This window comes from Pleurodeles waltl, chromosome 1_1 (genome assembly GCF_031143425.1).
Source record: "Pleurodeles waltl isolate 20211129_DDA chromosome 1_1, aPleWal1.hap1.20221129, whole genome shotgun sequence".
Taxonomy (NCBI): Eukaryota; Metazoa; Chordata; class Amphibia; order Caudata; family Salamandridae; genus Pleurodeles; species Pleurodeles waltl.
In genome coordinates, this window is record NC_090436.1 from 505,631,685 (window position 1) to 505,655,673 (window position 23,989).

Genomic DNA, 23,989 nt, shown 5'->3' on the forward strand with positions numbered 1-23,989 from the left:
TATTGTTCTTCATCTGGCCCTGGTCTCTATTCAGAGGAACGGTGGGTGCCTAAGGTATTTAGTGAGGGAGAAAAAGCCTCTGGGATGAGGCTTGGCTTCACATTTCTTTTAAATGATGATTAGTTTGTCTGGTTCCTCATCCCCACCTTTAGCGAGATCCATATTTGGCACAAAAAATTCTGATTAATTATCTCCACTGTTACTTTTAAGTGAATCTAGTTTAAGCAATCAAATGTGCTTTGCTTGATCTTACATTGTCTTTTGGGTTCTCCTTTTGTGTAAATTATGTTAAAATTGCCACTTTATAATAGACCTGGGTTTTGCTGAGTTCAGTCGGTTCTCTTAAATGAAGGACATGTATGGTCATTCTAAGCATCATGAGATGATGATTGATATTGCTCGTGCAGTCTGGTGTGCAAAAGGGAGATCCTTAATGAACTATGGCCCCTGCTTTTTTCACTGATTGTCCTGGAATAGGATGGCCAATATCTCACTTTAGAAAAGAGAGTTGTTTGTCAAACCATGCCCAGAGAATGGGGTAGCATCTGACTAATTGTCCAGGACTGACAGTTATCACGGTTTCTCTGTTTTGCTGCTGAGTAAAGGTAAATATCCTTCTTTAAATGGTGGGTGTTAATGCAGGTTATCATATCAATTTGTGGATGTAGAGGTCTCTTGTAAATGCCAAAAAGTAGCAGATAAAGATGGAGGGCCCAAATGCAATGACATTTGGAGATTATTATTTTGATTTGTTGGCTGTGGTTGCAGACTGACACAATTAAAGCACTGTTCTAAATACCTCGATTTTCCTAGAAGTTAGTGAAGGTCTCTGGGCTACTGTGTCGTGGACCATAGACTGATAAAGTAGGATCAGAACTTCCAACTGTCTGGCTTTGAGTGAGGACAGACAATCTCCTCTGAGGTCAGCAGTTTCAGGTTCCTTGCCCCATGCTAGGTCTGAAGCCTGATTGTCTAGAATGCACCATGATACTTGGTTGGACTCAATTAATTTTTTTAAAGTAGCGGATTAATTACCTCTCAAATACTTTACATGGTAAGGTGAGATTAGAGATGGGTCCATAGTCACTTACTTCAACAGGTTGACAACTGTTTTATCAATAGACTGGTTACAATGTCTTACTTTAGGTGTTTGGCAACTGCTATTTGTTGGTGAAAGAATTTATAATTCTTGTCATATCTGGCCAAAGAGTAGCCGCGTGTTCTTTAATGGTGAAAACCAAGCAGGGTCCTACTGGATGGTTTGATGCTCTTATTTTGCCCACAGTTTTGTTCACTTGTGCATAACTCATAGAAAAAATGATAGACAACTACTGTATATATTAGAGGATAAACTCCAATTTATCATTGAATAACAGAATTCATATAATACTGGTTAAAGCTTAACAAATAAACTCTGGAATGTGAATGTGAGCAATGTGTGCTCAATCTATAAATTGCGGTGTGGCACTAAGGGAGAAGCTGCATCAGAAATAACAGGTCAGAGGGCTGAGCAAGACCATCAAACTGTGGGAAGTGATAATGTGAAAGAGGCAGCACTGGCTGGGGCAGGTTATAGGCACCCTTTAGCAGATTCTTGGTGCACTAGACTCTGACGCAGGAATGAGTAAAGCATCTCACCTTTAAATAAATGTACAATCATTGAATAAAAGATCTAGGATTCAAATCTGAGAAGCCCGATTAGCTGCAATCCAAACCTCTGTTAAAAAGCATTAGTACTGCAGCATAGTACTGTCAAATCACTAAACACTCACATTTAGCTTTATTAGCTGCAAATACAGCCAATAAATGAAATAATGGAATTCATCCCATAAAGATTAGAAAGTCACAATTGGAGTAATAATATTCACACCATTAGAGTTCCAGAAAATCATACATAATTTAGATGCTAATGGAGGCTGTGCAAGTCCTGTCAGTTGACTTAAGGAGAAAAATGCAGTGCATACACATAAAGTCTGAAAGAAAATCAGAAAAGATGTCAATAAATCCAGAACAATTGTAATATATTTCCTCACATAAGCAGTGTTGAGGAAACACTGCAGAATTTCTAGAAATCTGTGACATAGGAAAAAGTCACCATACAAATCCACCCAGATACCACAAAGCTTACTGAATAGGTACGCTCGGAGTGAAGAAAAGTTTATCCCAAAATATAAAACCTGTGAGTTTGAGGGTTATTCACAATACCTTTCAAGACTTAAAATAATTGTGAGTGGCACCACCAGATTTTGTTTTGTTTTTTTCAAATTTTGAGTTAGTGATGTTTTTATCTTCAGTCTTAAAAATATAAACATTTACATTGTAACTAAGAAGTGGATAGAAGAGTGAATCTAGAATTACTTAAAAGTCCAATTCTTGTTGTTTAAAAATTTAAACATTTTGGTGTGATTAATGATTGAAAGTCCACAATGGTTGTTTTTTGGGTGGTTAGACTGTACGTAAAGTGGGTTCCATCAGAGGTGATATTCTTTGGTAGGGTGAAAAAGTGTTTTCACATGTTTTTCACTAAGATGTGTAAGGAAGCAAGGTATGGGCGAAGGTAAACAAATTGAAGTCTTCTATTTAAAGTATAATTTGACAGAAGAATAGCAATATAAAATCCTTATACCCTACTTTTAGGATGTCTAGAAGGGAGCGAAAAATTGTCTTCTGGAATAATAATGGTTTATTAAACATGCATCACTGCTACTTTATAGGTACTCAGCCCATCTTTTTTTTTTTACTTTGTATTAACGTGAATTTCTTTAAATGTATGCCATTTCTAATCATCTTTCCTTTCCTTGTCTTCAGGAGGGTGCCTGGCCTACTTTTTTTATTCCTGTGTATAATGTTGTTTGCATATCAACATCTGACTTGCTCAGTTCTGCCTGGTTAATCACCTTTAATTTAATTGTATTCAGAATGGTACCTTGCCTCCGCTTCCATTCGTGTTTATTATGTAATTTGCACATCGGCATCTGATTTGCTCACTTCCACCTGGAGTTGGGCAGACTCTCGAGCCTCTTTCCCAAATTCTTGTAACCAGAAAGCTTAAAGGCATTTAAAGGGCCACTTAAAGGCAAGCCTATCTGCGCCTTTCCATAATCTTATGTGTCTTGCTGTCAGCCATGATGCCCTGGAGCTCTCAGATTCCAACAGAATTGTCTATGTGGGTAAGCTTCTACCATCCCTCCTCACCAGACTAGATGTAGAAAATATTTTATTGTCCCAACCACTTCAACATATAAACTCAGAAGTTAGTCAGGTCAGGTCATTGGTTCTATATCCAACCCCAAACCTATCCAAAACCATTCATTCAAAACAGGTCTTCTAAATATAAGATCAGCTGTGAAAAACAGAGCTTTAATTAACACTTCTGTTACTGATAGCAATCTATAAGTACTTTTCCCCACAGACACCTGGTTATTTAAGGAATGCGCTTAGAGGTCCTAGAACCCAGTAATTTTGTGCATAAAGATAGGATAGGTAAAAAAGGACAAAGTATAGTGGTAGTTATCACCAGATATTACCTAACAAATGTCCTGGTTTATAAACTTAATTCCTCGCTCCAGATACCAGTGATAGCCAAATAGTATGGATTGTATCCTACCATCCATTTTCTCTTAGTGCAAAGTATTTTAAACAGCTACACCATATAGCAATATGTTATCAGACAGCACCTAAACAACTAGTCATTTTAGGAAACATCAGTCTATAGGTTTAGTCAAAGTCTGACCCTAATGTGGCAGAAGTAATAATGAGCATGACTTCCTCAGACCTCATTCAAGGGGGTCTCTGGTCCAACAAATAGGGATGGCCACACAGTTGACTTTATTTTCAACAGATCTGTTTTCCTCAACATGTATACACTTGTACCAATAGGTTGATCAGACCATTTTGTCATGCTTTTAAACTATTGATGGATGGGCTACTTAAAAAAAAAAAAAAAAAAATCACTGAAAAACAAACCACCCTAACTGGCTTTTTGAAACCAGGTTACCCTGAGGCTTTAAGTCAGAAGTTCAAAGTACACTATCTACTTTTTTCCTGATAACAAATAACATTTCTGACACTGATATATTAATGAATGTCTACCTAAACTGCAAATATGTTCTAAATGTCATCGCAAGTGAGCTAAATCTGGTTAGATCGACCCAAATGAATAATGCCTAGCTCCACTGTAAATGATTCACCTATGAATTAGCACAGAAAAAGAAAGTCTACAAAACATTGGAATGTATTTTGAGAAAACATACAAAGAATATAATATATGTCAGGCAGTTGATGACATACAATTTTATGAGAAGGGTCTAAGAAAATAAATATTATTCTACTAAATTATGATGCTTCAAAATGATAGCACCTCAAAATAACCCCACAGTATTCAAATGCAATATAAACATCTCTCAGGAGCTTACAGATGCTCCCTCATTGGTCTTCCATGTTGAAGTAGCCAACATCTGACTGGAATTTGCAGAAGCTCTTCCTAAACTGATGATGATAAAATAGAATGTTAGAAACTTTCCATGAAGCAAATCATAGAATTAATATATAGTAACAAAACTCTCTTTCACAAATTTGCCCAGTTATAAGTTGTAAAAACAGCAAAGAAGTAGTAGCCCCCTTAATCAGAAAAGCTTTGAGTGCATTTATAGAGTCAAGTAAAGGTCCCACAAAGTTTAAGAAAATTATTGTCAAAAGAAAAATGTTATTTTCTGATGCAACAGATCCCTCTAACTTCCATCCAACTTCACTGACCCCTTATCAATCAAAATGTTTAGAGAAAGCTGTTACACCTCAGCTTCAAGATGTGTTTGAAAATGGCATACTATGAGACCCAACATGAGCAGACATTCAACCATTGATGGGAACAGAATTGGTCATCTGCTCAGCTATTGATGATTTTGGAATGAAAGTTGACAGCTGTAGAAACAGAGCTGCTATCTTACCAGACCTTTTAGCAGCATACCACAATGTTGGGTTACCCTTACTAATTGGTCAATTGAATAACCCTAGCATAAAAGTAAAAGCCCTTGATTGGATCTTCTCCTTTCTGTCAGACACAACTCCGTCAGTTCAATTGGGAAACTAAAGATGAGCTTTCTGTACTTTTGAAAGAGTAATTCTGCAAGGTACAGAAATGACTTATACTTTTTAAACTCTGTAGCCCATTAGTCAATTCCCATCGCAAACTCAATATCACTCCATATTTTTATGCAGAAGACACCCAAAATATTTCCATCTCTCCTTACAAGAAGAGGCTCAGTGAGAAACGTTACATGTCTTTTAAGAAGTGCAAAACTGGGTATTGAGTAGCTTTTTAAAATTAAAGTAGCAGTCAACAATAAATGGAAAACCTTTGATTTTGCTTGATTGGCCTTGTTTGATCACCAATCTCCCCCTACACATTTCCAGCTTAACGTCACTCATTTTTCTGAACTGTTGTTAAGCTTCCCAGATTAGCAAAGCTTGTTTTTTCAGCAAAGAAACATTCACTGGGCTTTCACTTGAATACATTTTACCCAAATAATTCTTCTAATCCGCTCTTTAATTATTTCCAAACTAGTAGCCAGATGCACAAATACCTGGTCATTAAATGACCGAGAACTGAGTAGCAACTCATTAATAAGTGCAAATTCAGGGATTTCTAACTATCCTCTCAGAGTTGTTTCAATTATATATTAGATGCAAATCTTGTTACTAACTGCCATTTTTTGGTAAAATGTTAGTAATTGCCTAAGTAATTAATTGAAGGCTCTCATTACTTTGTGTGATATTCTAATTTCCTCTTTTTCATCTCATTCTTATCAATATCTGTAGTTTTTGATAGTGTTGTGTTATTATATCATAGAAATGCTAAATGAAATGTTTGCCTGAAAGAGTGAAATAGAATATTTATTTGCTTTTCTGGCCACACCTGTCAGAAATTTGGTTATGAATTTGAAAGAGGGTGGCCCTCACCAACTTAACTAACACAACCTGGTTAGGTAAGAGCACAATGCTGAGTATCTCAGCTCGACCTCAGATAGTGAGGAAACAAGCAGCAGGCAAACACCAGAGAAGTGCATGTTAAGTTCAAGCAGTACAAACAATTTTAAAGTAAAGAGGATAACAGAATAAAAATGCCAAACCAAGTTAGAAAATAGAGAAAATGTTTAAGAGCAAAAATACACACAGATCATAAAAAATAAGATGAGCGGAGCAGGAGGAAAGATTTTTTAGGACAAAAGCACCTAGGCAACAAACGAGCTGTTGAAAACAAAAGTTTGAAGCTGAATGGAAACTATGTGCGATTTCAAGATAACAATGATAGTGTGGAGGTCAGACACAAGCAGGTCATGCTATCAAAGTTTTCATCTTCAGAATCCATCTCAGAAATGGAAGCCAAACTCTTAAAAGCGGGTCAAGGTTCAAGGCTATGGCCGGTGAAGATCCCTCAAAGCTGGGTACTTTGTTATAAAGCTACTACTGAAGCTGCTGGTTTTGGTGTCAAAAGCTCTGAGCGGGACTAAGCTGAATTTTGTAGCTGCCGACTGTGCTTGGCTGGCTGGATAGATTTGCTGCCTCACTCCGGTTTTGCCTTCAGATGTAGGCCTGATTTTTACTCTAGTGCAGTATTATTTCCACTAATATCTAGGTCATCTGGCGATGAGGGACATAAAAAACATAATGCCCCCACAGCCTGGGAGAAACCTCCGGTGGTATGGGGTCATTAGACTTTTGTTTTTCAGAAACATACTCCAGCTTTGGGGGTTTATTCTGAAAAAGAAACATTTGGTGAATGTCTGTCAAAATTGACAGAGGTGGTCCAATGTACTTTTTCTACCACGAAGGGAACTGCCATGACAGCAGTTGCTTTCATGTTAAAGAAATGAGTGCTGGGCCAGTGGTCATCTTGCCATTTGGTTGATGGTAGTCCATTAGGGTGATGAAGGTAATGCCCACCCCCAACCTGATGGACAGAGTACGGTCCGCCAGAAATCCTCCAGCTGGGCACAGGTGAAAGCTGTGGCCTGGCAGGGCTCCATGAGGCCAGATACCTTTGCTGAGGGGCTTCTTACAGTTAACATTTGTCTTTGCAGACTCTCTCCGACATCCATTTTGTGAATCACTTGTTATATGGTTGATGTAACATGGATTATTGAGTCCCTTTAGTCATATTTGGTCCATACATCCATAATTACTCTACCATACAATCATAGAGCAAACATATATGTGTCACCCATTCTTCACACAGAAAGAATGAAGAGCCAGGGTGCAAAGGACTGACAGAATCCTTTTCAAAAAGAGATGCAGGTAGGTCCCGCTATCTGTTCATGTGAAACATGACTGCGTGCATCTCATGTCTATTTTCCTGGTTCTGTATTGGCTGTTTATGTACAATTTTCCTGGTTCTGTATTGGCTGTTTATGTACAATTTCCAGGGTAAAAGAGTTTTTGGTCTGATAAACAGGTAAAAATGTATCGACAAGGGGTTACTAAAGTCCCAGAATTATTGTACATGCACTTGTACCCTCTTCTTTCATGACTTGTAGAGTTTCCCATGTAAGTCAACTCCTTGAGACACTGTGAACCATTGACAGCATGCTCTTATCTCATAGCTGGGGATTGAGTGGTATAGGGCACTCCTATGCACCAACTACTGGGCAGGGAACAGCAGCTTTTCAAACTACCTGGCTGACATAGAGCTGTTAAAACACAAATATTCAGAACACAACTCATATCTTCACGTAGGTTTATCCTCAAAGTCATTTCATTCCAAAATTGCAGAAGAACAGGTAGAATGTTTGGAGTGTAGTGCCTGCCAATTAAACCCTTTTCCATCTCATAGATGGGAAGAGAACCATCATAAACGCAGTGCCCTCCTGTGACACATTTATTTAACAAGCATTGGTCTTGCTTATAAATGAAAGTACCTCTTCAGTCATTGATGGGTTTAGGCATTCAATAGGCCATCATACATACAGTCTTTCACCCTTGCACTCATGCAACCACTCATCCAACCCCTGACTCATTCTTACATTCTCCCACTTACATAACCACAGTGAAACACTAACTTAACAACATGTGCATGGTGGAAGTATGCTTGCAATAACAAATTAAATTAAACAGGAGAGGGTGTCCTTTTTGTAATGGTATTGCACATACTGTATCATTGTTTCTAAATTCTAGCATAGCCACTGCATTTAGAACCAACATTTTGACTGTCTTGGAATAATAAAACAATGATACACTGTGGACAGTACCATTCCATGGTGGTACCTAGTTTAGATGCAGTGGGGGAACTGGATGCAGGACACTGTAGAAAAAATTAGCAGTAAGCAGGCCTCACTGTCTGTGGAGCTGGGTATGCTCTAAACATGAAGATAAAAGATGAGAAGGAAATAAATGAAGGGAACCTATAAAAGGAGAAAATAAAAAAACTAAACAACTGTCCCACCAGCCCAAACACTGAAGCACAGCCATTTGTAGTTGATATAGACATGGGGTCAGATAAATCTTGCACTTCATTTGTCAAGAGAGCCAGTGACTGAAGTGGGATGACCCATTGCCTCATGCTGTATGCTCTCATGCATTGAAGCAGAGTGTAAATGGCGTGCATGAATGTAAACGACATGCATGCAAACCAGGGGCAGAAGAGGGCTGACCCTCTTATATGGACATATTTGTACATATATATGTATGTGTTAATATATTTTTATGATATTTCTATTGCAATATCCAGGCAGGCAACTAATTTTGTCAGGCCTTCTGAAGATATTCTAGTAAAAATAAATATATCGCAAATCATGTATTTTAAGGTTTGTCACAGGGGTAATCAGCCTACAATTGTAATCTATGAGATTTGGGTTTTTGTAACAAAGTGCATGAATTCAGGCTTTAACACATTGCATTAACAATCCATTCTTAAAGGCCTATTGGCTTTAACATATGAGTTGCATAATTAATCATTCAGGCCTACTGGCTTTGTTTAACTTTTTATACTAAACAGAACAGACCAATGGTATTTCAAATGACTTTCCCAATGGATCAGTCAGGTGTATAGCCTTTATCATTTGCTTGTCAGCATAACCATCTCAGACCTACTGGATTGAGCACAAGCTTTCCCCTAAGGTTGACTATCAAGTACACTGTAATAAAATTACAAATATGTTTTAAATTACAATTGTCAAAATAACATATGATCCTCCCTAAGAGGGTCTAAGAATGATTAACGTAGTGCAACTTTATCCCAAAATCTACTACAATGGTTTGCCAGAGGGGGTGGCCAGTACCAAAACCCTTGCTTACTTCAATAATCTGTGACATTTTATTTTAAAATAAGTAAGCCAGGCCTACTGCTTTTGTCATAAGCTTTCATAATAAACAGATCAGACCAATTGTGCTGGAAATAGCATTTCCCAGTGCACCAATCAGGCTGTTATTGTTGGCTTGTCTCCATATCCAACACAGACCCGCTGTACTGAGTGAAATGTTTCCCATAAGGCAATCGTTGGGCATAGTCATAAAATTAAAGATATATTTAGAAGTATGTTGGCAAAGAAAAATATTATCTCTTCTAAGAGAGGCTAAAAGGGATTATTACATTGCAAACCTTCTATCCTAAAGGTTTGTTGACTGGGGTAAGCAGTTCAAATACTCCTGCCTACTGCAGTAGTTTGTCAGATTCCTTATAACAAACACCTCTCTGCAGACTTTAATATAAAGTATTACCAATCTACACTTAAATGCCTATTTACTTTAGCATTTGCTGTCACAATATAAACCCCAGGCATGCAAACATATCAGCAATGTAGCGTGATCATTGTTTTGCCACCATAACTGACCCAGTCCTGCTTTATTGAGCAAAAGCTTTCCCAGAAGGCAAAAATGCAATAAAATCACTCTTTTTCAGAGGAAGCACACAACCACTGCCCAATTTTTTGGGTGATCATATAAAGTCTGGCGACAGCTACTACATCAAGCCAGACCTAAAAATCAAAGCATCTGTAGACCAGGCAGTTTCAGTGAAGCCAACTCAAGGAGGAGTCCAGTGACCAAGTCATTCACTATTTTAAGTACTTTTCTTGTTATACTTTTTAAAAAATATTTGAACTACTGTGTTTTAAATGGAGGCAGAGAATGAAACTCGGTTTCCTTGTGACAACTAGCAGGGCCAGCTCTAGTGGTGCGACTGGTGCCACTGCACCTGGTGCTGACCTTGAGTGGGGCGCTATGCTTGCACATGTATTATGGTTTCAAAAGCAGCTGCTGCCGCATTTCTTTTCTCCAGCAGTTTTCAATGAACAATAAAAATGTCAAGATAACGCCAGTGGTTAATGTTCTTCCAGGAGAGAGATCAGAGTTTTGTCTAGTGGAAGTTTTGACTCATCAGAAGAGAGTGCTAGAGCAGAGGGTTAATATGCCTGCTGTGAAGAATGTCTGCCATGCAGATCACAAAGTGCATGTAATGTGAATAGGTTAGTGGGTTACTGCTTTTATCAGCGAGATCTTTTGGTTGCTTGCAGTTTATAAGTTAAAATTCTAATATATAACAGTGATCATTTAACTGCCATCAAAGACCTGCATGCAAACTGCAAAGTATAGATTAGAGCGTTATGATTTGTCCCCAGTCTTTCATTAACCTAATGTTGCAAAACTGGTTCATTTGAGTAGAACTCAATTCTTATTATTAGAGAAGCCCCAACCATGGTGTTTCGTTTAAAATACTGAGTTTGTACTTCTCCAGATAAAGCACTATTAAACTATGCAGCCTACCAGTATGGATGACGTGACTCCTACACCTTGTAGTCCTCTTTCTTATGTACTTTTTCCTATATGCTGATTTACACATATATGATTGTCGCTGTGTAATTGTAATTGTAATAGTATTTATATAGCGCTTACTACCCCTGTCGATGCGTCAAAGCGCTTTTCGGCGAGTAGCACCCTACTCAGGAACCCAAAAGGAATTAGTGGTGGATTAGTATAGGGAAATATGAGTACAGTTTTAGTAATATTATGAGTTAATTTGAACCGTGGATATGTGAGATTGTTAGTTGGATTGACTGGAGTAATGGGGGGGGGTGTAATGTGTGGGTGATGTAAAGTGCTCTGACATCCTACACTGGTGCGAGTGGCATTATAAAAAATAATTAAATGCATCTGGTAGAGAGTGGTTATGGAAACTTGAGGGGCTGTTAAATGGTGGTAGTCAGAGTGGTGGAGGTGTTCATTGGTGGGCGCCAACAAACATTGTCGCACTGGTGCCACCAGCGCTAAAGCGGCCCTGCAGCCAGTTAAACTCCTCTTGAACTCCAGAGGAAGAAAGATGTTTAAAATGTCTAAGCTCCCAAGGCTGTGAAGTAGCCTCAACCCAGCAACAGTGTAAAAAATATATTTATCAGCCGAGGTCTTGCCATGCCGCTTTGATTTCATGAACAGCGAGGTACTGTTTGTGGGAACCGAAAATACAGATTTTTGTGTTGTTAAGGGTCCTTGGCACTTCCAAACTAAGTTGAATGAAATGTGCTCGGCTGTGGCTGCCCTTAAGAATGCCCAGAGCTTGGCAGCCATCAGCCCCCGGAGGAGAAGAGGTAAGGACATCTTCAATGGGCCTTGACAAGCTGCTGGTCAAAGGTCACCTCCTGTAAGCGGGAGCTTACCAGCTCTTTGCAAGCAGTTATAAAGGGAGCATCACCCGGTAGCAGCATTCTTATCAAAAGTACATTATTAGCCCTAGAAAAAGAATTACAGACTCGTTTGTGTGTGGCATTCAGTTTGAAAAAAAATGTCTTTATTGAGATCGAGTCAAATTGTACTTTTATCCTTACCCTTCCTTCTCTCTTTCGGCATTGACAGGGTAGAAACAGAGAGGTTTGTAGTGTTCTTTGGGTAAGTGCTTCGGCCTGAGTCTTTGTGTTTCTTGAATGAAGACTTTGTTTGGAAAGTGTCTGCTTCTGCAATATTATTTATTTCTAATGTTACATTCATGCCCTTTGCAGAATCGTGTGCTGTGCATGCGCTTGCTGTGCTTCGTGTACCGTGCGATGCCTGGGGTCCTCTATAGATGTTCTGTGCTTTCACAACTGTAAATACAAGCTGTTTCTGCAAAATGGCTCCATCTGAATGCAGAACAATCCCAGCTGGCTGAATAACTGTCGCTGGATAGTTTAAAATAAGACACCTGCATCCCATAAATCGGTGGTGTTTTTCATAAGACCCATCCATTGCACGTTTTGGAGTAAATAGCAGAACATTTACAAACGACTAAGGTCAATAAAGTTATACGATTGTGATTATACATTTTGTTATAGATTAAGAAATATGCACTTGTCAACCAAGACTATACATTAAAAAAATTGTGCTGAATAACAAAAACATCCCATGGATCTGTTGGTTCGTCTACCAGGCATTTCACGACGTCAAGGGACTAGAGTGACACGGTGATATATCACTATTCAAAGTAAATTCATTTTCCACCACTGACAGGTAATTTTACAAAAGCCAAGTCCGTTTGATCTCCTGGTTTGCTAGTATCGGCAGTCCGAATTACCAGGAATGGTGCATGTTCAAGCAAACAAATGTTCCGTGCTTTGTTGAACTTTATCAAGGCGAAAATCGGGGTAACAAAATTACTGGAGTCTCCGATGGCAATATTCTGTGCTAAGAATTCAAACTACCCTATAGCTGATGAGATAAAGCCTTATGCAAATGTCTTCAAATCTCCGTATCGCCAGATCCGAATTTATTTAGAAGCACGAAACAAGACAGTAATTCCGCCTTCAGCGCCCACATAGTGGTGCCTCAGGGCGCCCCGAGAGCCTGGCGTCTCACGTCCAGAGATGCTAAGTTAGCATCATGGATGCCTGCAGCGCATGATGAAGACCAAGCATTATCGTTTGGACCTGAACCAGCGGTACCGAGTGAGTACTTTCATGAGAACCCCAATTTACGTGAACAAGAAAACTGAACAGTAATGTGAAGTTGCCCTTGCGCTTTTCGGGCTTCACATGATGTGGTAATACTGCACACATAGGCTAGAGCTGCACTAATTTAAACACTTGTGTATATCTTTTTGCTGTTTAGTATATGTTTGCTACTTTAAAGGTGTTCCATTCTGACATGAACTGTAGTCTATGCGGGGCCTGAATTTACCATCACATTCCCTCAGCCTACTTGAACATATTGTGTGCTTTTGATTATTCAGACTTTATAGTATTGTAAAGATAATACTAGATTTGTTTGATCGGGGTCCTAGCTTGGAAAACTCTATGTAAAGAACTGGGGTAGATTATGTAAATTAAAGAAAAATACACATTAATAGTGAGTTGCCTAATTCATTTTTGATTTGTGGCTGTTCTCCTAGCCCAGTGTGTGATTCGAGGCACTTTTTTGTTGGTCGTGAAGCAGACATTAGCTACCGGCCAGACAAAGTGCAGGTTTTGTGTTTTTCACAGGGTGGTCCAATGTCCTTTAACAGTATTGCACTCCAGTGTTGTAACTAAGTACTTCCCTGACTTTTCACCATCAGGGCTCACACCAGTATACTTGGATCTCTCAAGCCTAGTGTGAGACACGGATCGCATGCAGTGAATCACTGCAGAGCCACAACTGTTACTTCTAAACTAGCCAGGAACAATTCTCACTGCAGTAACACCAAACTTTTAAATTGGAAAAAAACGGATCAGACGCATTTAAAATGTAAAATGATGACCTGCAAATACTCCATGCTACCTGACATTGCATAACTCCTGAGTTGGTTGACTCCGACCCTCTTTTAATTCAGGCTGGCACACAAAGCATTTCTGGATGTTATCTACAGTTTACGGGGTGCAGCTCTAAGGATGGTAAGTTAAGACACCGATAGTCACAAACTAGTCAGCTCCCTTGCCATTCAACAACCCATATTTACGTATTTATCTATGTGGTATTTTCATTCTACGAACCTAGCCAAAAAGGCTTTGTAGCATGATATGGAGTCAAAGGTTAAGGGACAGGGAACACAAGATTGAAGAGGTAGATGGGATCTGGTAGCAGAATGTAACTGTTATCATGATGCAGTGCTTTAAATATATTATATTCTCCACAATCTATTCTAGGGAAGGAATGTCAACTCTCCTCCAGGAATTTAATACGTGAAGGAAGAGTAGTTAACATTAGGTTTTCCGTTTCGGCTGGTTTGCCTTTCTCAAATCCAGAAGTAATGCTTTCAAAATTATTCCCATATTAAACCTAAACCATCCAGCAATTCTGCAAAACTTAAGAAACAACTATAAAATGTCTCGACCTTGAAATTCACATTGATACTCAGTATTCCCACGCCCATCCGCACAAGCCTCGATATTATGAACAAAATATTATGCTCTTTAATGTCCACAAGGAAATCTGTATAGTGAGAATAGACAAATGTAAATGTTCCACTTAAAAGTAATTAACAGATTATATTTCAATTCTTGCAATTAATTAGTTTTGATTGCCTTGTGTTCACGTTTGGACTGAAGAAATCAAAGAATTCGGGTAATTTCCTGACTAACTGAGGAGCAAAGCATCGAAGAAATATGCAATCAGAAATATTCAGACAAAATACCACCCCATTCCATGCCTTTTCAGAAGAGCCATGTTTTATTATCCAATTGTAGGATAAATATATCTAACTGAGGTAGGCCTCTAGAACTATCTGACTTAAGTGTCCCCCAGTGAAATGATAAATCTGCAGATCAGGCACCGAGACAAAAGGAAATACATTCCGTACAGTGAAATGAATGATACGTTTGCTGTTTTCTGGAATACTTAGCACCATGTTTGAGAAATGAATGCAAACGAAAACATGATTCATTCTCCGGTGTTTCCCCTAAAAATATAAAATAAGTTATTTCAAGGAAAGACTCGCCAGATGACCAGCTATTGAGGCTCTTACAGTCACAGGGCAATACTGTTGTCAAAGAAGCTAGTCCTCTGCTGCAAAACTTTTTGTATGTCACTGTCAGGCTAAATCCCAACCCATTGACCTAGCAAGAAGAACTAATGCAGAGTGAGAGGAAAATAAAACTCTACCAATCTATATATATTCTACTGAATGTGGATCTGGAGCTCGGCCCTACCATCTGCATGTACCAACAACTATTGCAAGTGTGGAGACTTGTCTGTAGTCCCAGAGACAGTGCGTGTTTGCTGGACAGTGGCTGTGGTGGGTAGCATCTTTTACCACTGATGTTCCAGGGACTGTGGTCTTTAGGAGCTGTTGTTCTCCAGCAAGATGTAAAGTTGCACCTTTGCACACTTGGCTGCCCAAGGATTGCTGTATTGAGTATTTAAAGCATACTCCAGAAAGTGACAGTAGTTTTGAAATTCAGACTATCTATCAAAGCAATATCATATGATAAATTAAACATCTAGCAGAGCTCTAATTTTTTAAAATAGTAGGTCCCCCTTATGTACACATAGGAAATTAAAGCATTTACAATAATGAGCAACACAAAAATAGGAGTTCCTGATGACACAAAGAGCTTAATTGTATTGACAGGGTTGGTAAAGTTGTATTTAAAGAAATCTCATGGCAAAAATGAACGAGGTGGAAAGAGATGAGACAGGCAGAAAGCTTAAATCGAAATGATTGATAGAAAAGGGGGGCATCAGGTGTTCTTCTCTCTCACTCTCGAAGTAGCACAGGCAGTGAGCTCAGAGGGGTTGATGAGCCTTGAGAATGCAGGGGCTTTCACGCTTAACTTTTACATCTGGTTGGTAGCCCTGACAAAGTGTTGTGAGGTCATCCTTAAACATCTGATCAGATGATAAGGAAGAGGCAGTTTGCTAAGGTTCTCATGTGTTTTGCTTTCACAAATGACCGAGCTGAAAACAATCTCTGGAATGCACTTCTTATTTAAGAGAAGACATTTATAATTACTTCACCACGAGGTTCCTGAGAGAAGAGATTAGTAGGTTGGAGGCACACGATTAAAAGTAGTCACAACAATGAAAGGAAAATATATCAAAGTGATTCTCAATTGCAATGTACACAGCAAATATATGTGATTATATTATAGCATAACTTCAAAGCAAAGAATAAAAGTCAAAGTTCATCACCGTAGTAGGACCCACCAAATGCTTCATCTTTCTCATGCCAGCAAGAAGAACGACTCCTGTTCAACTGCGAGAAAGAGATTTTCCACCCCCACGGGACAACATCAGGCAGCTGACGCCCGCTCCTGACTGAAGTCTCGGAATTCCACGCTACTGAACAGAGTCATCTTTTTTATATCTTTGAATAGAGAACTTTCTAGAAAGCCCGCCCCCTTAGAGGAGAATTATAAAAAAAATGCTGGCTACTGTAGGTCAGAGTTGGGAAAAAAACAAGTGTCGAAGGTTGGCCAGGTCTCCAAGACCCGTTCTTTTCCCAAGACTGACTAGAGGGAAAAAAACTCAAAATATGTGCTCCCTTATCATGCTAGGGTTCGGTGAAAACAAAATACAAAAAACACAGATCATGTGGAAAAACACAGCTCATCTGCAGTGTCTCAACTGCAATGTCTAATGCCACAATAAAGCCAATAGGCAACTAAACGGAATGTCTAATGCCATGTTAAAGCCAATAGACAGCTAAACTGAATACAGAATGTAATGTGCTACTGGTGGACATTGAACAACTAATATGCGCAGTGGTGAAGCACAAAGTCAGTGGTCAAACACAATTATTTTCACTACACACATGACCGTCACAAAATTATAAATCTGATCCTTTGTTTGACACAACCCCAGTAAATTGTATTACTCTGAATGGGAAGTGATAAAATCTATTTGTTCTATAGATAAGTTTGGTATACGTTTGATCTCGTAGACCTTCACTCTTCATTTTTGTGGAGATGTGTCTGTAGATAATGTTAGAACAGTAAATGTGAAAAATGGCCACAGTGAGCACATGAGCGATGCAATGATAAGATGAAGTAGGGGCAGGATCCCAGATAAGTGAAGGAGGTTAAAGGTCACATTCTTGGTAACATTATTGGCTGGGCTGAGGAAAGAAAGCTCTGAGTCAATGAAGGCCACAAGATTTCTGACAGTGCTTTAGGGAGTCAGGGCCCGAGGGTAGCCATACCTTTGGTAACACCAGAAGACCTCAAGAAAATAGGACCATTGTTTCAGAAATAATGAGCTATCTATTGCTGCTCATGATTTGAATTTAGGTGTTGTCTGCACAATGTGATAACCAATATTCCGGCTGGTGAACATTGGCATGACCAGCTCTAGATATGTATTCTAGAGGATCTGTAAGACTGATGAGCCCTAGTAGTTACACTGGATCTTTTTAGAGAAAAAAGATCCTAACTTTCCAGTTATGCAGTAAGGTGCTACAATTCAAATGACAGAGACATCTACTGGCAATATTTTCCTATGAAGTACTTAAAAATAGGGTTTGTGCTATTCCAACGTTTGCATGTTATACCAAGGTTTGCTGCAAATGGGACCCGACAGGCATTTTATTCCATGCTGCACTTCCATGGTGTACTGGAGCCCCTGGAGGCCGACTTTGAAAGTTCATTGCTGCTCCTTTTGCCTCTGTCACTTTCCCCAGCTTCCCCCAGGTTAATTGCAGCAGTCACAGAAAGGCTTCAAGAGAGATAGAAAGAGACAGTGGGAGGGTGAAGGTAGAGATAAAGCAAACCAAGAGAGAGAATAGGGGGAAAGAGAAGGAGAGAGAGAGAAAATGGATGGATGGATGGATGGATGGAAAGAAATAGACTGCATGAGGGGACACAGAGAGCAGGCTGTTATGAGTATTTTTGCAGTGGCTGCTTTTGGTTCCCCGGCCCTGCCTGTGCATCACTGATTTCAAGTCCCTCAGAGAACAAGCCCATTCTGGATAACCCATTTCCTTACTCTGAATACACCAAAGAAAAGTACTACAAAAGTTACATGGATTATTATTACCTTGAAATACGAGTAACAAACACTTAGAGGGACTGAACAATATTTCTCCAGTTTTGTCAGATGTAATGAACATGGGGCTAGCATCGGACAAAGCAGATCGCATATTGTTTTCAGATAGTTGCAAACAGCCACAAGAACAGGGACTACATGACACCTGGGTGGCCCTTTATGTATCTAACCGTGTAAAGGTCCTGTTCTTAATTTGAGGACATGTTCCTTCTTAACAGTCCCTCTCCATCAGCTGCATGATAGACACCACCACACCCATCCATACCATAATGCAAGAAAAAAACTTCATTGTCCACAGAAGCTCAAAATAATGAGGCGTGGTAGCAGAATGTCATTGTCCGAATTCCGTTTAACATAAAATATTGTGTCTTCAATAGTGGCTTGAAAAATATTTCTCCAATAGAGATAGTGACAGAAAATTAACACCTAGTGGGGTCATAATTGTGAAAATTATATTTCGAAGACAATAGATATGTCAGACAATATTTCTCTCTACAACATTTGGACATACAGCGATTGACTGCACATGCAGAATGCCAGATATTGATACCAATTCACCTGGAACAGCATACATGATTTAACCCCTGACAACAGAGCCACGAGTGGAGTTTTGTTCTCACCATTTGCGTGTCACATTGCATCCCATTTCAGAAAAAGCTTTGTGGGTCACTGTCATGAAATAACTATGGCCTACTTGAAGCAAATGATTAATTGGCACATCGTTCGGAGGCACCAGTTATTTGTGTGTGATATCTCGAGACTGAAGTTGTGTAACAGGTTTGCATAATTTGAACTAAAATTGTTATGAAGCTATGATTCGGCGTTTAACTCAAGATTTTAACTGCAGGAAAATATTTGCAGTAGTCAGAGTTATATGTAATTTAAGTCGCTGAATGGCTCCGCGTGAAGCCAATTAATGGAGTGGCTCGTAATAAAAGCTCAAACTACAGGCATCAGCATGGGCTTGCACCCCGTGGTGATACAAGTGCAATGGTCTCCTTTCAGGCGACGCTTTCAAGATGAAGAACAGACGTGTGCAAAGTCTAAGCCTGCTCTAAGGCCAAAACTCACTTTGTGCTGGCGACAGAAGCCAGCGCGGGTCATGTATACTCATTCTTAAATACTTCCTGTCACCCCCACGGAGCAGCCACACATGCACAAATTCTTCTGCTTAGAATGTCACATTGAAGTAGGTTGGCCTTTCACATCCCAGCCAATAAATATTGCAAGCTTGAATTCACTTGCAGGTTGTAGTGATTCGCAACAATTTTCAGACACTGCGTGTAAGTCTCACATTTTACAATATTTAATGCATTGGCTTGTGAGTTCAAATCTTAAAACTGCATGGAGAAATAGTAATTCTTTTCTCTCTGTTCAAAAACATTTTCCTGCAAAAGTATGACTGTATTATGTTCCTCTGTGTTTTTTAGGATCAGTGTCGAGAATCAGATTCTGAAATCAGGATTTACTAGCTGCGAGTTGATCATTTTGGGAAACGATGACCCGGGAGGAGTGTTTGAATTCTCCCCTTCCTCCAGGGGCCCGTATGTCATACATGTAAGTCCGAGAGCGCAAGCGCTGGGATTTGCGCCAAGCGCGTCCTTCATGCCACCTCGCCTACTTGCTGTCGAGTCCGTTTAATCACACGTACCTATTGAGCAAACCCGGCTTAACTTTCTTTTCTTTTTTAAGGAGGGCGATTCTGTGGTCCTTAAAATTGCCCGGTCCAAAGGAATACTCGTCAGGCAGTTTCTGCGATATGTTATAGAGCCAAGAGACAGCAACGAATTCTACGGAAACACAGGAATTCTTGAGTTCAAACCCGGGGAGAAGGAAATATTAATCACGCTGTTGTCGAGAAAGGATGGCATACCTGAGGTACTCTGTGCAATTAATGTTGTAGCCTTGCTCAAAACTTGCACTTTCTAAAAATCTAATGATTCATTTGAGATTTATGTATGATTGATTCTATTCGTTAAGAAGTCTCACATAACGCTTTTCAGGAGTAACCTCTTTAACAATCATATACAGGGAGTGCAGAATTATTAGGCAAATGAGTATTTTGACCACATCATCCTCTTTATGCATGTTGTCTTACTCCAAGCTGTATAGGCTCGAAAGCCTACTACCAATTAAGCATATTAGGTGATGTGCATCTCTGTAATGAGAAGGGGTGTGGTCTAATGACATCAACACCCTATATCAGGTGTGCATAATTATTAGGCAACTTCCTTTCCTTTGGCAAAATGGGTCAAAAGAAGGACTTGACAGGCTCAGAAAAGTCAAAAATAGTGAGATATCTTGCAGAGGGATGCATCACTCTTAAAATTGCAAAGCTTCTGAAGCGTGATCATCGAACAATCAAGCGTTTCATTCAAAATAGTCAACAGGGTCGCAAGAAGCGTGTGGAAAAACCAAGGCGCAAAATAACTGCCCATGAACTGAGAAAAGTCAAGCGTGCACCTGCCACGATGCCACTTGCCACCAGTTTGGCCATATTTCAGAGCTGCAACATCACTGGAGTGCCCAAAAGCACAAGGTGTGCAATACTCAGAGACATGGCCAAGGTAAGAAAGGCTGAAAGACGACCACCACTGAACAAGACACACAAGCTGAAACATCAAGACTGGGCCAAGAAATATCTCAAGACTGATTTTTCTAAGGTTTTATGGACTGATGAAATGAGAGTGAGTCTTGATGGGCCAGATGGATGGGCCCGTGGCTGGATTGGTAAAGGGCAGAGAGCTCCAGTCCGACTCAGACGCCAGCAAGGTGGAGGTGGAGTACTGGTTTGGGCTGGTATCATCAAAGATGAGCTTGTGGGGCCTTTTCGGGTTGAGGATGGGGTCAAGCTCAACTCCCAGTCCTACTGCCAGTTCCTGGAAGACACCTTCTTCAAGCAGTGGTACAGGAAGAAGTCTGCATCCTTCAAGAAAAACATAATTTTCATGCAGGACAATGCTCCATCACACGCGTCCAAGTACTCCACAGCGTGGCTGGCAAGAAAGGGTATAAAAGAAGGAGATCTAATGACATGGCCTCCTTGTTCACCTGATCTGAACCCCATTGAGAACCTGTGGTCCATCATCAAATGTGAGATTTACAAGGAGGGAAAACAGTACACCTCTCTGAACAGTGTCTGGGAGGCTGTGGTTGCTGCTGCACGCAATGTTGATGGTGAACAGATCAAAACACTGACAGAATCCATGGATGGCAGGCTTTTGAGTGTCCTTGCAAAGAAAGGTGGCTATATTGGTCACTGATTTGTTTTTGTTTTGTTTTTGAATGTCAGAAATGTATATTTGTGAATGTTGAGATGTTATATTGGTTTCACTGGTAATAATAAATAATTGAAATGGGTATATATTTGTTTTTTGTTAAGTTGCCTAATAATTATGCACAGTAATAGTCACCTGCACACACAGATATCCCCCTAACATAGCTAAAACTAAAAACAAACTAAAAACTACTTCCAAAAATATTCAGCTTTGATATTAATGAGTTTTTTGGGTTCATAGAGAACATGGTTGTTGTTCAATAATAAAATTAATCCTCAAAAATACAACTTGCCTAATAATTCTGCACTCCCTGTAGAAAGGCAGTGGGTTTCGCCTTTACCAACCCCGAGTTCAAACATGGATATTGGCTTAGACGTTTCTATCCTAGGCTTTGGAGAAAGGTTTGGCAAAGCTTGTAGGCTTGTCCTGATTAATCTCCTCTCCGCACCTGCTTGAATTTTAATCTATTCAAAATTATTTATATTCGTGACTTGACACCTTCATATCACAGCTGCTTGCAGATTACCCGAAATAATCAGATGAAACCAGGGCCAGCATAATTCTAGGGTGGGAACTATCATGCTATGCATGCCCACAATATGTCATGATCCACCAACATCAGTTTGGCCCAGTATTGTAGCAGTTGTAAGTGCCTTGGATGCCCACCGTAGCCCACCCTATAAATCGGGCAGAATGGAATCCCCGTGTGGAATACTGCTCCACCTGATTGCGACTGACAGTGTCCTCTTATCTAGTTTCCTGGGTGCAGGAACAGTGGACCTGATTTTACGAGCCAGAAGTTCTGCCTGGTAGAATTGCTTGAAGATTGGTCTGCAACAGCAGTCAGGCCCCTTCTGCAGTCAAGTTTCAAGCTTATTTATTTAAAATGCACAGTTAATTAAAAACATTGCTTGTACATTTAAAATACATACAAAAACTAGCCATAACAGTACAATGTGTCCACTAAGACACATGATATTAGCTAAATAAAATCAGTCAAAATAAACAAAAATATTATGCTTAAACAATTGAAAAATCGGTCATAAGCTTGCTTCAGTGGAAATCCCCTAAAATATTGTCTCCTAAATATTGTGAAACTTTTAAGTAAAAGGCTACTGGTAATATGCAAACCGCTTGTTAAAGAATACGATTGCGTTGCAATTGTGGGTATACTAAGTAGAGTAAAGTGCCATTTACTTGAGAGAGTGATCTAGGGGCTGTAGCGTCGCGCCAAACTCGCTTGCGCGCGGCTACCAAAATAAACACACGGAGCCGGGTGTGTTTATTACGTGCTTTATTGACTACAATAAACTCTGTCCCTCTCTAACTTTTCCCGCTCTCCCCTTTCCCTTTTATGCCCTCCCCCTCCCACCAAATGGTGCAGCCCACTCCGCACCTTTTCCAGAGGGGTCGGGTTCCAGACCCCCCTCCTCGGTTTCTCTCCTTTGGTGTTGACCGCTTCCGCTGTCAACACTACATCCCTCCCCAACAGGGAGAGGGTGGAAACTATACTTTCATACTACTTAACTTAACTTGTAAAGCTAGAACAAGCTCTTTGTTCACGCAACTGACCCAACTGCGTTGGACTCGGGTTGGAGCAGCATGCTGGTAGGATCAGTCACATGCAAAATCGGCATACCGCCGTGAAGGACCAGGGTTGTGCCTTAGCGAGTACTTTCCTGCTCTCGACCGCCCTGATGTCTGTGCCCCTTCTCTACTTGGTCCCGGCGCTTCTGCCTCTGTTGCCTGTGCTTGCCTTTGTTCCGTTAGTGGTCGGTCTCTTGGTTGCTCCTGACCGTGTTCCGGTTCATCTAGTGTGAAACCCCAATCATTCGGTTCAGTGTCCGACTCGGCTCTTGCCTCCGCGTAGCTCCTGTCATCGTCGCTGGGTGTTTGTGGGGTTAGCCGTTTGAAGAATGCTACATTCCTGGTTACTTTTTCTTGGCCTCTCTGTGCCGTCACCATTGTGCCTTTTACGGTGATTACCATCCACGGCTTGACTTCGAAAGGTAGTCGGAATTTGCTGCCTGGGTGGCGGTCTTTCACTAGTACCGTATCTCCCACTTGTATCCTTATTTGCTTGGCTCCTCTTTTCCGGGAGGCGTACATATTTGTGGCGCTCCTTTTGGCTGTTGACTTGCTGGGTGGTGGTATGCTCGCTGCCCAGGACGGATGGTGTGGGATGGCATCCACCACTGTTCTGCCGAAACAGAGTCGGCTGAGCGTGACTCCAGTGGTGGCATGGGGTGTTACTCTGTATTCCCTTAGAAACACATAGATTGCTCTCTCTATGTCTCTAGCTTCTGTCACCGCTATACGGATGACTTTGTTTAGGGTCCTCACGAACCTCTCCACCTCACCATTTGCTTGTGGCCACCGTGGAGTGATGCGTCTGTGTTTCGTGTTCGTGGACTCTAGGAACTGTTCCCACTCGCGGCTGTTGAACGGGGGTCCATTGTCTGTGCGGATTTCCCCAAAGAAACCGTGAGTGGCCATAAGCTTCTCCACCTTGGGAATGACCGCTTGTGCTGACGTTGATTTTATCACTTCCACTTCTGGATACCGTGAGAAGTCGTCTATCATGATGAGCATGTGCGATCCGTCTGGCAGGTGCCCAAAGTCTGCGCTCACTCTTTGCCATGGTGCCGTAGGGTCTTGTTCCGTTATGACAGGTGCGGGGGGGTCGGGGTTTCCGCTGGCTTGGCAGGCCATACACCATTGTATTGTGTCTTCCACCAGTCTGTCCAGACCTGGTAACCAGACTTTGTTTCTGATGCGGGTTTTGGACTTGACCACCC

The 23,989-nt window shown here is 40.5% G+C and overlaps 1 protein-coding gene across 1 annotated transcript in view; it reads left to right on the plus strand.

Moving 5' to 3' along the window:
• ADGRV1 (adhesion G protein-coupled receptor V1) overlaps window positions 1–23,989 on the plus strand; it is a 2,003,619-nt gene that overhangs the window by 321,994 nt on the left and 1,657,636 nt on the right. The window contains exons 12-13 of the mRNA XM_069225272.1: window positions 19,344–19,470; window positions 19,606–19,791. Coding sequence (XP_069081373.1) covers window positions 19,344–19,470; window positions 19,606–19,791 — 313 coding nt within the window. The remainder of the gene's footprint in view (window positions 1–19,343; window positions 19,471–19,605; window positions 19,792–23,989) is intronic.